We start from the raw sequence: 14398 nt of genomic DNA on the forward strand, positions 1-14398 counted from the left end.
ACGATCACACCCATCCCCCAGGAACTGGATGTACCACATCACACAATGTAGTTCCTTTCCAGGGCATTAGTGAGCCAGAGGGTACCAGCATTTTTCTGCTCTCTAGGAGACTCCAGTTACCTGGAAGATGATTTTTGCTTATTATTTCGCTGCTGCACATACTGGAGAAGGAAAAGAAGCAAGTATGAGCAGAACTGTAATTCCTCCTTTTGTTCAGATCTGAACAACAGGGATTCTGTTTAGCATTGTTGTGCACTACAATGTCATGAAGCAGGCTAGTGCTGAGGTCTGCTTTGAGGAAAAAGCCCCAACCACACCCTCAGATGTGCAGCAAATAAAACGTGGTAGAAGTATTTCCAGTGGCTGTAGTTAAATGCCACAGTAAGTGATTCCCATAAGCTTGCTCTGCCAGACAGGCAGCAAAAAGAGGCCCTGTACAGATGTGGTCACAAACTGTTTTGTCCTTTTTAGTCAGAAAATGAAGTTCAGATTTTCTGGCTGCTTCTCTTGCTTCTCTTGACCTGGGCACAGGTCAGTCCAGCCTGAAGCAGAGGCAGACTGAGCACAGGGACTGGTTTTATGCCTGTCCCTTCCCAGTGCAGAACCTGCTGACCCTTTGGGTGAAGCCCCTGCACAGGTCCTATTGATAATTAACAAATACATTTCTACACATGATAGTGGTTATTATTGCTAAGAGCAGGAAAGAAAAATTAGACGACTAAGTGCAAAATAGAAGTATAAAATTTATTTAAAACCACCCACAAAGTTCTGTGTAATCAGGAATGATACAATTTGTAATAGTCTTTTTAAAAACTCATGACAAGATTTAAAATATATTTTCAATTACAGTATTCATTTAGCCTTATTCAGTTAGGACAATAAAAAAAAAGAAAGTTTACGTTCTAAACAGATGAGACACACAAGAAAATAGAACAGAACAGACAATTTCCACAACGACAATTTTTACATGTATGTTTCAATACTAGTATCAACATTTCAATGCATCTTGCTACATAAACATGAAATCATGTACAACAACTGCTTGCACCAAAAAACATAGCTTAATTAGATCTTTCAAGTAACATGCAGTCACAACTCACAAGTCTTCAAGTACTGCTGGTAAGGGTTCCCTTGTCTGCAAAGAAGATTTTAAGGTTCAGTTTCTCAGCTAGCCTAACTCTGCCCAGCTCCACCAGCCTCAGGGAGCTACGCTCAGTTACACTAGGAAAGAATCAGGCCCCAAATGGTTTTTGAGAAAAGAAGTAATTTTTACACTTTCTCCTGTAAATACTGTGACATAATGAAGTGCTTTTTCTTTCTGATTTTTTTCTCCCTGTACATCATCTTTTGCTTAAAAATGTTAGTTTAAGTTCCAGATTTCATTACAGTACATTGGTAACTGGGAATAAAACCTCAAACTCAAAGCTGAAAAATAAATATCAAATGCATCCCAAGGAAAGAAAGAAAGATGGAAAAGAAGAAAGAGAGAAGGAAAAAACCCATGACTTTTTTTTCTTTTGCTTTGGCATATTGTTAATCTTATCTTCCCAAAGCAGGAAGGAATTCATTAGCCACTGCATGTCAGTCCAGCATGTCCTTACAGATTTATGTTCGTTCTTAATGACAGCAAATTCTGATCAATACTTGTGACCTGGTGTGAAATTGCCACATTATGAAGAGATGCCTCTTCCAAACTGAGCAAATAATCATAGAATAATTCACTGGTAAAGACTGAAATGGATGAATGTTTGCATTGGGTAGAACTGCCTTTCTTTTAGCAGTACTAAATGGGACATCCCATTTGTTCTTCTTGACTACAACTATTTTTTCATTTAGAGGACAAGAGCTTCATAAGTTCAGCTGCTGCCTTTTGAGCTGCATGGATTAGACAGACATTCACAAAGCTGGTACAAAATCTGTTCTCATTAGGCTCTGCAGTACCACTGCAGTGTAAAAATTTAAGAAGGAAAGTACATTTCCTTTTCCTCAAACTTTTTTTGAATGAGAAGTTTGCACTGCATAACTGCAATGCAGTTATGTTGTTTCCAATTACAATTACATAGAACTTGCATGGGCAGCAAGGGGAGCTCTGCAGGACTCAGGCATGCAGAGCAATGCCAGGGTTCTCCCTGGCAAGTAGCACCACAGTCAGGGAAGGCAGAAGGTGTTGGCTTTAACTCTGTCCCCAAACTCAGCAGAGTGTGACAGCAGCACACAACACTGCACACTCTGCTGGCTGTGAAGTCAGGACTGAAGGGAGTTCAGTAGATTGTCACAACCCCAGTTTATATCATCAAGTAAAAGGGATCCAAGTTATGATAAAGGGCAGCAAGTATTTTAAGAAGAACTACCATAAAAATAGCAATTTTGATAATTTTGTGAGACTTCTGGGCTGGCCATTACCTAGAGGTACAAATCTTTTACCACACTGTCTTTGTAGACGGTTTTGGGCAAAGGACAGCAAATATAAGCAAATATTTAAAACCTGGTAAAACCCAAGCAGGTCTCTTTTCAACCTGTATTTCTAAACGAAGAACATTCTGGATGTTACTGGCTAGTATGTGCACAGTAAGGATACCATGACATGGATTTCAGATGGTTGTACAAATCAGTCATTTGATAACTGCTTTTATTTATACTACTGACCTTTTATATTCTGATCAGTGTGATGGGATACTCCAAAGGATGTAAGCTGAAGTGACATCCATTCAAGGCCCCTTTATCCTCCCAATGCCATGCAAAGGGCAGTAGTATAAATGAGAATCAGGGCCTCCATTCTTACTTTAAGACAACTCTCAAACCCTAGACCCTTTTTCCATTACAATATAATAAAAATACAGATATACATGTAAAATATTGATCAGGTCACAAAACTTTCCACGACAGCATTAAAACGTTCTGTGACAACAACTGCACTACTGAACATCAAAGCTAGCAGATCCCTGGCTCCAGTGCAACTTCTTTGGAACACAGTCCATCTGCTCCAGCTGGTAACTCTGCAGTTTGAGTGCCAAACCTGTCCTCCCTACAGATGCAGTTCTGAGTCACCTGCGCTCTGTGACTTTGTGAGGAATGTCTGAAAGGTGTGCAAAGGGTTGACAAAAGCACCACTGGGCAGTCACACCAGAGCAAGACACCTTCAGTTACTTAGCACCCAGTCCTGCATTCACTGCAAGGATGCTGCTGGAAGATTCTGGCATTTGAATAGAAGTGTGTGTGGAAAAATGCCATATATAATGGCCCAACAGAATAAAGGAAAAGACACTGTCTGCAGGAATAAAGGATACAGCACCAAGAAGCATTTTGTATCTTTTAAAGCTGAGGCTTAGCAGTACATGGTTGAACACCATGAGCAATTGTTGGGATGGTGAACTGGGAAGCTGGATTGGAAAAAATCTTCAAGTCTTAATTCTCAGAAAGACAAAGAAACAGCAACGCTGACACCTCAATACCTTTAATAAAAGGCAGTAACCACCTTAATTATTTTCTTCTCAAACTCCTTCAATTAAATTTTTTTGCTACAGAGGAAGAACATCTTTTTTCCAAGCAGTCCTATGTTTTTTCAGACATTTAACATATATAATACTTGGATATCTCACAAAGACTGATCTAAGACTTAAAGAAGATGTAAAGAAACACTGCTGCTCTTGCAATCACCAGGGGCTGCAGCAGCTGTCTGATGTCAGGAATGGAGAGCAGAGCTGTTAGAAGTGACTCAAAAGACAAGAGGACACAGACATGCAACCCACATGAAAAAATCCTGTACTCTGAGAAGGGAATGACTTTTCCTTCTCAGGGGATGATGGTCTTCTAGTCTTGCAAAGTCTCTTTTGTTTGGCTACTTGCAGATACAAGAATTACATTAAAAAATCTGAAAATTAACTGGAAAACTGATTATTTGATTTAAAAAAAGAGAAGAAAACAGTGATTGTGACAGATTATGAATTGTCCCTCTCTACTCCCCAAAGAATTGGACTTTAAAAAAATCCAACCTGTAATATTCTAGGCTCTGTATGAGAAAACGTGAAGTAAAAGCCCTACAACTGTCACATACAGAATACAAGATCAAGGAATCAGACTGGTTTGGGTTGGAACCTCAAAGCTCACCTCTTTCCACCCCCCTCCCACTACAAGCCCTGTCCCACCTGGCCAGGGACACCTCCAGGGAGGGGGCACATCCACAAGCTCTGTGGGCAGCCTGTTGCAGGGGACTGGAATAAATGGATTTTGGGAGAGTCCCCAGGAGAACAGCCCCCTGTGACACTGCTGAGATGGAGATGGCTGCTGTCACCAGGCAGGACAGTGTGCAGGGGGCTCACGGGCAGGCTGGCAGCATCAGTGCTGCTCATGCCCAGTGCCAAAGCAGATCTGCAAAGGGAAAAACTCTTGGGGCAGTTACAGGCACTGAAAGCATCCAGCAGCAGGTGACAAAGTGAGCCAGCACTAACTGACCACAGCTGATGATTCAGAAGGACCACGGAGAAAGGTGGCCAGAGCTTCCAGAGTAAAAGAGATCCCTACTAACCAACACTGGCCATATCAAGTGTTTGTCAGGGAGACAACACAACATCACACAGAACCAAGTCTTCATGATTTAGTCAAGTATGTGACAGTATTAAAAAGTTTTGCCTGTTCTCTAAAAGAACCAAAAAGGTTTTAACAGGGAAGTAATCAACGCAGCATATATTCAACCACTCCTTAGGGGAAGTGATCCATATGCATCCTAGTGCCTGATCAGGTTCTACTATTAGAAATCCTTGCTCTTTCAGGAAACCTCGAATGTAAAACTCCTTCCTTGATGTAATTATAATTTAGTAGCAACTTGTGAAGACTGACTAAACATCAGGTAATCCCAGAAGAGACTGAAACCACTTCCTGAATTGTTAACAGTAAGTAGCCACATCCTCTAGACTTTTGACACTGGTCACTGTTTTAGATTCAAGGAGAATGTGTGTCCCAGACTAAACAAAACAAGCTACTGAATTTAAAGTCAGATGGACCAAAAGAAGTGTTAGCATAAAGAAGTACCATGGCAACTACACGTACACACAAGGTTGACTCAAAAACAATTGTACCTTCACAACTTTGCCTGTGATTTACTTATGCTGTGCAGAGAATCACTAAGGCTGGAAAGGACCTTAAGGACCATGGAGTCCAACCAGCATCCCTTCACCTTCTGTGTCCTCCATGCATGGTGGCAAAGGGCAGCAGCTGGCCATGGCAGCAGTGCTTGCTGCCTTGTGTCTGTGTGTACTGACAACGGGGGCCAACTCTCTCCCTCCTTTGCTACTTTTCAAAACCAGATGATGCAGACAGAGACCAAAGGAGAGATTTCTGCCTGTGGAGGAACTGTGAAGGAGGTGAATTTGTACACAATACCCACAATGAAACGTGTCACTGGTTAGAGCAGTGCTGTGACACAGAAATTGCAGTGCAGTACCGTGGTGTCACAAAAAGCAGTGGAAAGACATTCCCTCCACACTTCCTCCTGCAAGTCAGATCAAGACCTGATAAAGCAGAAATTCCCAAAAGTGACTGGACTGCTCCTCATCTCTAATTGCTACTGAAGAGCAGATCATCACAGCTCATAGCGTGGCAGACAGCTTTCACACAAGGAATGAAACACAATTTTATGGAGCAGACATCACAAAGACCCTAACCTGAATTTCAGTGACCACAATAAGCCAGAAAGAGTTTGCCCCACACTGCCTGAACGTGACTGGTGTTACCATACACAAAGCATGGAAGTGGCCATGCAATTGAGTTTTCTGTATCTGAGAGCACAGCTGTTTCCTTCTGATAGCCTAGAAATGACAGGATTCCTATGGAAAAGAAACCACCAGATATATAAATAGATTACAAAGCTGATGACTGCTTGATAAATTGAGTGAATTTCAACATTAGAGAAGCTACATGGGAAGTGAAAGAGCAAGATTGACCTCTGAGTTGGCACACATGTTGGTCAACTGTTGTCCATATCCATCCAATTAAATATGGAAATTACAGGAAAACCTCATGAATGAGCCCTTGGGAGTCAGCAGGGCTGCAGCAGTGTCAACAGGACCCAAATTTAATGCACCATATTTAGTTAATGCTGCAATGAAATGAAAAAGGTCTTTAAAAAACCCCATATGGCTGTATGCTAGAAGGAATCTTAAGTACTAGAAAGTTGTCATTTACCCATGCTTAACAGAAAATGTTGCTCAAGATACAACAGTTATTTCCTGTTCTACATCTAGAGCAGCACTGTCATAGGCAACAACACAAGGACTTTCACCAGCAGTTAAGATTCTTAGAAAGTCCTTAAAAAATCTGAATACAACTGTTACAGGTTGGAAGCTGCAAGTATTTGTAAATACTTACAAGGTTTCCTGGATCTTGTGAATAAGGTATTTATAGAAATATTTCTTTCTATTTCCTGCAATACACTAGCATGTGAAAAATCAGTAAATTCACTGTTTAATTGGAGACAACTGCAGTGACTCCCCAGGGAGTCAAACAGAGCTGGTCCTGCAACAAGCCCTGCTCCTCCCCTCCAGTGGAGGTGGAGTTGTGGTACTGGACCCAGGGGACAAAGGGATGACACAGAGTTCTTCTGGGAAGTCACAGGTGTCCTGTGCTGGATCATGACAGTTTTTCCTGGCACATTGTAAAAACTGATCCAAAGACAAGCACACCCCACTGGCAGCCCACACCCGAATCCATGAGCAGGTTTTTCACCCAGAACATTGTGCCAGCTGATGGAAACCAAATAAAATGTGCAGGTTTGACCAAGCCAACTACCTCGATTTTTGATCCAGCTCCTGGTCTGGCTATCCAAGAAGGACTTGGGTTAAAACCTAAGAGCAAATTACAAGTGGTTGTGTGGGCTGCAAAGGAAAGAACAGACCTACAGAATTGAAGATTTTAAGAGATAAACACTGTGATAAAATGATAACCTTACTGAAAACAATGCAATTTGTGTACAAGATTGATGAATATCCTGAAGTGTTACAAGAAATAGCACAGAGCTGTAAAAGCAGTAAATAGTTGCATTTTCTATACTGCAGTACAGCAACAGAAAGGATCAGCTTCTCAAATCACAGCCCACTGCACATCCAGCAGGAAGTGGAAGTGGCCAACCTGCTGCTAGGACATGCTGAAAAAGCAGTTTAGCTGAAAGCCAGCCAAGGAGAGAGCACCGTGGGTGATGTGTTATTGTGTAGATGATATATTTCTGTCACGTAAGTAATATTAATGAAGTAGTAACTGTGAGTTTAGCACCTATCAGTTAATAGCGTTAATCATGTTAAGATACACATTTCTTTGTCAGAAAAGGTAGACCTGGGCTACCTGTTTGCAGGAATCCTTTTAGATCCACCTTTCAGTGCCTCACTTCTTAGAGGGAAGCTGCTGGTTTTTCAATGGAACATTTTTATCTGAAGTTTCCAGTAGGTTAAATGTGGGCATTTGTAGGAGAAATTCAAGTAAAAATGAACCACTTTAACAATATGAACATTTTAAAAGGTAGAGATGGCTCTGTAGCTTACCAACTTTGTGTAGAAAATTTGTCATGTGAGAGTGCTAAATTACAGCATCACAGAAACTGAAGCTGTCAGGGCTATCAGTGAAACCAATAAATGGATCTCTACGTGGTGGGACAAGTACATGACTGAACAGCTATGGAATGTACAGTACTACTGACTGTATGGACAGCTGCAATTCCTACTAACCTTCGGCTCACCAAAAATATCCAAGTTTTAAAATGGAAATCTAAGGCACACAAAATACCATAACGATTTGATGTATACTGTATATTACATAGTTAATAAGCATAAAACTGCTGGTACAAAACAATGGCATAATATTGGTTCTGTTTCATCATTATTTACAATCCCTTCATATCCTCTATTTGAACTAATAGCTTTGAACTAAAATTTGCAGCATACCCGGTTTTTACAGGTTTTACTTGAAATAGGTAAGATACAAAGAACTGGTTCAATTCCTCCATCCTCTGCCATAATAGCTTTGTCAATTTGAACAGGAATCTGCAGAACTGAAGCCAGGATCATTCCATAGTGATTGCTACTTCAGACCTGGCTCCAGAAGAGTCTCCTGGACCTAGAGCCGCACCAAAGGATTTGTAGCACCAAGGTCCTGACTGGCTCTGTGTGTTCCAAACACCACTGATGTGCTTCTCACACCAAACTGGAAATGGAGTTCTTGCACTTCAGCTCCTCAAGGAAAAAGCACCTTGTCTTTAAGTAAAGCAGATCCAGATAGTTCATATTCCTCTATACAGCACCACTACAGTATAATATTATCAAGTATATTATTAGTATGTTTCCACACTGGAAAAGTGACTTCATTGTGCCTACAGGTTCAGGCAGAGCAGGGGACACTTTGTCTGTGGGCCTGACCCAGCACCAGGAGTCCTGGGCTCAGGGCTCCTCCTGCCTCCAGCCACTCGCATGGAAGAAGCTGCAGGATGAGGTCAGTCCTTAGCTAACCTTGTCATTTGGTAATTGGTTTAAATAAATAAGTTTAAACAAGAAATACATAGGAGAGGAGAATCAGAAAGAAGAGTGGGATGCTACAGTATTTAAAAGCAATGGAGTGTCTGTTTTTCCTCTGGTTTAGCAAATACTCGTTTTGTGATATGTCACTTTCTAAGAGAAATAAAGAACATAAATTTCAAGGAAGGATACAGCCTTTTCCATGTCAAATGTATAAATTGCTTGAAAAATTTACAAAACATCTTTGTAAAAAAAATGAACTCAGAAAGTTGGTGAATATAACAGATAGGTTATTCTTAACAAAAAGTTTGCTGCTAAATATTAGAAATTTGATAGTTTTCCAACACTTCCTTTGTGTTTTTCCCTAATTATTTTTTTCTATCAGAATAGAATAAGGCAACTCTAGGGGGTAACTTTTTATCCCAAAACAATCCTACCCCTGAGGCATTAGGAACATTTGGTTGCCATGTTAACTTAGAACGCTGCAAACAAATGAGACTGATGCACTTATTGCTCAAAGAAACCATAACAAATGCTGCCTTTAAAAAAAACCAGATAATATTCATAACTCCCAACACGTATTGACCAGACACCTCCTCTTTCATGCTTGTACACTCTCTTGAAAAAGAATAAAAAGGTTCTATAATTCATAAATGTTTGTTTATATGCAACATAAAATCTTCAGTGAAAAAGGGCAAGTTGAAAACCACCACATATGCTATCAGCACACATCCTGCACCTGTAACACCATGAAACTCTGCACAGCAAGAACAAAATCATTTCTTCTGTAGAGTATGCACAAACCTTAGACAATATGATCCTTATACTATACTATTTCAAGTTAATTTTAAAAATAGAAAGTGCTTTTAAAATATATATTTACAGCTTAGAAACAACTTCCAGCCATCATTACCAATAACTTCATTCTACCGACGAATCTAAAGAACAAAATTAGTTGGTTTTCTAAAAGATTTGTCTGTAATTTGGACTATATAGCAATGGTTGGAAGTTGTTAAAGCAATGGCACCATGAAGTAATAATTCAGCTTATTTATTTTTAACTGTTTGATGTGGTTAAGCACCAAGAGCTGTGTAGAGCTATAACTGTATAACTTGATTTAACACCATAAAATGTGAACCTGTTAAAATAGCTATAAATGATTTTTGTAGTAAACAGACGATTTAAAGCACCAAAATATAAATTCCTAAAGGTAATAAACTGAATGATTCAATCAAGGTTAATAACCTAAACAAAATCTTTCTTTAGAATGTATTAAAACTATACAACTTTTTTTTTTTGCTTAAAATGTGCTTGAGCACCACCAAATGTTAAAGTCACAGTTTAAGAAGAAATCCCCCCCCTTTTTTTTGTTTTTACCTCAGCCTTAAAATGGTTGAGATGAGCAAATAGTAAACGACACGAGACTTGTTCTCTAACAGCACCTGAAAGAAAGAGCTGTGACCGCCCCGGGACGCCTACGCCCAGTGGTTGTAGGGCCCCGCCACTCGTGTCAGGGCGTATGAAGAGACTGTGATCACGTTGTCCTTGGTGACTGTTAATGCTCTGCGGGATGGAATTTGGTTGAACTCGTTGTCTTCATAAAAAATATCTCTGTTTTCACCTGGTTGCTTTGCTTTTCTGTTGCTAGAGTTCAGTTCAGGGTTCTCCGTTCCTAATCGTTCTGCCTCTTTTTCTTTTTCTCTCGCCCTCTCAGCCATCTTTGCTTCCCACATGGCTAAACCATGTTTTGGCTCATTTAAATTTTTGTGTTGGTAAAAAACTAAAGAAATTCTTGTGGGATGATTGCGGTTGGGTTTTTTAATTGGTGTGGTAGCGTGGAGTTCACGTCGTGCACATTCGATTAAGATAGAACCATGAGAAGGTGCCACAGCGACCCCACCAATGTCATCATCCAAAAAATTGTGCTCGCTGTCTGACCACAATTCCTCAGCCTTTTCTTCAGAATCAGCTGGCTGTCCCAGTGCACTGCTTTGCTTTACATCAGCACAGTCAAAGTCACAGCTCTGTCCTCCACGGGAGCTGCCCTTTTCCACCGGGCACCCCTGGGAGCAGTCGGCTGCGGTTCCGATGGCATCCTTTGCCAAAGAGCTCGGCGGGACCGACGAGTCACAGGAGCTGATCATCTCTGAGGAGGCAGAAGTGTCCAGCTGAAGCTGACAATTCTGTTTGTCTGGCTGCTGTTCAAGTATAGGGGGCAGGGGCTCTTTGTGGGCTGGGGGGCTGGGAGCAGTGACCTCAGGAAGAACGGGGGGCATGCCGTTCACCTTCTCGTTCAGCAGAATTCCAGTATAATCTTTGACTGACACATCAAAGCTCTTGCAGTTAACATAAGGTGTCACGTGAGGTTGCTTGTTACTGCACTCAAAATACCCGTAGGGAACTGAAAAATCTTGTTGAATATTAGTCACTGCAGTTAGGCCAGACTTATGTGCGAGAGATGGATAAGGATGTAAACCATCCACCTTGAAGGGGGAGGAAGCTGTGTACTGCTTCAATAAAGAGCAATTTTTAGTAGTGTTTGAAGTATGTTTCATGGCATAAAGGTGGTTAGAAGTCTCCATTTTTATTCCAGGTTTTAAAGCATCTGATTTGTTCCCTAGAAGAAATGTACACCAAAGTGTAAGTACTTCTCAATCAACAAAATACCTCTCTTATATTTGTATACTTGCTTTCTAACATGAAAAATGGACACTGACAACAGATTTTTCAAAATGATTAGTTTTAGCTTTCTAGGCATATCTCTATGACTATACACATCTCTCTCTCTATATATATATCACATATATACACACATATTTATCATATATATATATATAAAATAAAAATAACCTTGCTCAATTAATGCCTTAACCTTTTCCAGTCAGGCTGTTGATATATAAAATAGAAAGGTATTTCAAAAAGGATGAAGAAAAGAAACAGAAAAAATTAAATAACCACTGAATCCCAATTCACACAGCCCAGGCCTACAGAAATGCTTCCCAGCAGCTCACTGCTGACCTTCAGTTTTTATATAATTGATGAAATTCAGTCTGAAATTCAGCCTGTGAATCAGTCAAAATTCTGACCTGCCTTAACCCCACATTACGATCAAAGGAAAAAGCATGTTTATGGATCTTGTCCATCACAGCAAAAACAGTTACTGAATTACAATGATTCATGCATTCCAATACTGACTCAGAAATTGCCTTTTAAAAAAAACTATTCTGGCAACATGCTGCAGGTAAACCCATCCTTACAAAATGGATACTGAGTCACATGATTTGGCTGTGTTGCATCTTTCCATCTAATTGCCTCGTTATTTCAGATCTCTGTGCAGGCATCCTCGTTCAGTTTCTGTCAGCCCCTTAACCAATTCCTAGCCATGGCTGTTTGCTGCTGGGCTGGATTGGGAACAGGCTCCTCACGGGACCGAGTCTCATCATGGGTTGGCTCAGCCCAGAGTCCATGGGATAATGGGAAAGAATTCCATCGACTCTGATGGGCTTTGCACCATGCTCTGCCATGGCTTTACATGTGCTCTGCTGGCAGGTTGGCACCCCACAGACAGCTCTTGCTTACTCTCATAGAACACTGTCAGTGTTTCTTCTTTATTCCATAAATACACAGCATGGCTACTTGTTTTAAACTGTTTAGAAGCATTACTCTTTCTTTTACTCTGTCTCCTAGTAATTTATAAATCAGTGATGAATTAAAAATATTCCTCCCATAAGTAAAAAGCAAAAAAGTCAAAGTGAGATAATGACAGGCAAAACAGTTAGGATGCAGAAACTGAAAGCTGTATGGGAACATGAGGAGGCCACATAAACTCTTTAAAAACCTTTCTATGAAATAAACCACAAAGTGTTTAATGACTTCAACAGCCCCCACCCCAGGGCAAGGCCTCTGCCCTAAAAATTTAAGCACAGCATTTGAGAATTGCATTCTCCATCACCTCAGGAGAGAGATGTGTTCTGTGAAAAAAAGTTTTAACAGCTCTTGGCACTCAATTATGGAAGTGCAGCAAATGCGTTTTGTTTTTTAAATGTTATCTCCCCAAAAGCCATATACTCTTTGAAACACATCTACCTGTTATTCCTCCCCTTAAAAATGCTACATAGGTCTGGATGTCTCTTATGAAATGAAATTTGAAATTACAGCAGATGGGCTAGTTTTCCTCTCTTCTTCCAAACAGGCTGTGCTTTAATTGTATTTATTTTTCACCCGCTAAGCAGAGAATTTAAGTCCGTGGCTTCTTCCACCTCTCCCTTCTTTTCTGCATCTCATGACTGGCCAGTCCCTGGAGGCCTGACCCACGCTGTGCCACTGGGCACGGCAGTGCAGCCCTGCAGAGCCAGCCCGGCACAGCCCAGCCTGGCACAGCCTGGCCTGGCACAGCCCAGCCTAGCACAGCCTGGCACAGCCCAGCCCAGCCTAGCACAGCCCAGCCTAGCACAGCCCAGCCTAGCCCGGCACAGCCCGGCCTGGCCCTCCACAGCCCAGTCCAGCCCATGGGGCTCATGGCACAGGACCTACCACGGGCCCCCTGGCACCTGCTGCTGGCAGGCTGCACTGCTCTGCAAGGGACAATCTGCCCTGCCATTCCATAAAACCCGGGGCATGTTACACTTCTCTTGCTGTGAGCAGCGTTTCTGCCCCTGACAGGGAAGTACCACAGCTCAGCGCCTGAGAAAGCCATCATCTGCCATAGGAAGTGGAGAGCACAGTTCTTGTACTTCAAAGTGACACAAATTCAAGTTGCTTATTTAAGTCAACATTCCAACAACATTCTTTCAAGGTGGTCAAACTGCCATTATTTATTACAATAAGGGAACTTGGAAATACTTCATAGGTGTTCACAGATCACCAACAAACTATTTTTGGGTGATCACCTGAGGTTTTTTCTGCCCCAGACAACACTGGCTACAGTGACTTGTTCATTAACCCCTAAAATGCAGAATACACAAGTGGTTTGTTTTAAAGGGGCTTTTCCCTCCCATCAGATGTGTAAGAGAACACGGAATCAGAACAGACTGGTAAAATTTCCTAAATATCACTCACCTAAACATTGCAAAGTGTTGCCAAGATTTTCTGGGGCTTCCGTTTTCAGTTTTACTGGTGTTGAATACTTTTTATCTATTAATGGCTGCTTTTCAGTCGGGGTCCTCCTTGTGTCCGGTTTCTTTTTCTTGGTAGCTCGGAGAGGCTCGGCCAACATCCGCACTTCTCTGGGGAACGCTGTGAGCACCTGTATGGCTCCGGCCTTTATCTTTGCTTCCAGGCCCTCCTCGGTGCCAAACTCATCTGTCTGGGAGATCTTGTACAGAGGCAGCACGTGCAGCTGCTCATCGCTCGGGATCACCCCCACTCGCCGGTTGTCCTCCTTGGTCAAGGTACACACCTGGCAGGAGCAGAAGGGGTCACACATAATCCACAGCACAAAGCACCAGTTACAAAAAGGCTCAGGCACTCATCCTGCCTTCACTGCTGACTCTATGGCCTCAAGGCTATGGGGCTTTCTATGGGGCTTCCAAATGCAAACATCTGACAAATAATTGTTTGATCTGTGATGACACAGGAAAAACTTTATACTGTAAGATCAAGGTACATGTCTTGGACAAGAAAGTGAAATTCTCAGCTTACAGTATCCATGAATATGTGCCAGCCTTGGTAAATAATTTCAGCTGTAAATACACTATAAAGTTCCTAGGCATTCTGATTATGTTTTTTAGTGCATAAATATATCATTGATGTTCAGATTAATTTTTAAGGATTACAAAACAGGAAAAATTATTTTTGCATTACACAAGTGTCTACTGGATTTTATCCTATGATTTGGAATTGGTTTTGGGTTTTATTTTGGCTGGTAAATGAAAAATCCCCAAACCAGCACAAACAGTCACTTA

General features: G+C 41.3%; 1 protein-coding gene across 3 annotated transcripts in view; it reads right to left on the bottom strand.

Moving 5' to 3' along the window:
* Nucleotides 1–723: 723 nt before the first annotated feature.
* Nucleotides 724–14398, bottom strand: part of TET1 (tet methylcytosine dioxygenase 1) — a 73121-nt gene continuing 59446 nt past the window's right edge. For 2 of the 3 annotated variants that reach the window (XM_039696218.1, XM_039696217.1), the window contains exons 11-12: nt 13554–13893; nt 9971–11112 (exon numbers count right to left, since the gene is read on the bottom strand). In XM_039696218.1, coding sequence (XP_039552152.1) covers nt 9971–11112; nt 13554–13893 — 1482 coding nt within the window. Of the gene's footprint in view, nt 11113–13553; nt 13894–14398 lie in introns of all 3 variants that reach the window. The other variant, XM_039696216.1, reaches the window with a different exon arrangement.

The sequence above is a fragment of the Passer montanus genome, unplaced genomic scaffold, assembly GCF_014805655.1.
Source record: "Passer montanus isolate IOZ18808 unplaced genomic scaffold, ASM1480565v1 scaffold96, whole genome shotgun sequence".
NCBI lineage: Eukaryota > Metazoa > Chordata > Aves > Passeriformes > Passeridae > Passer > Passer montanus.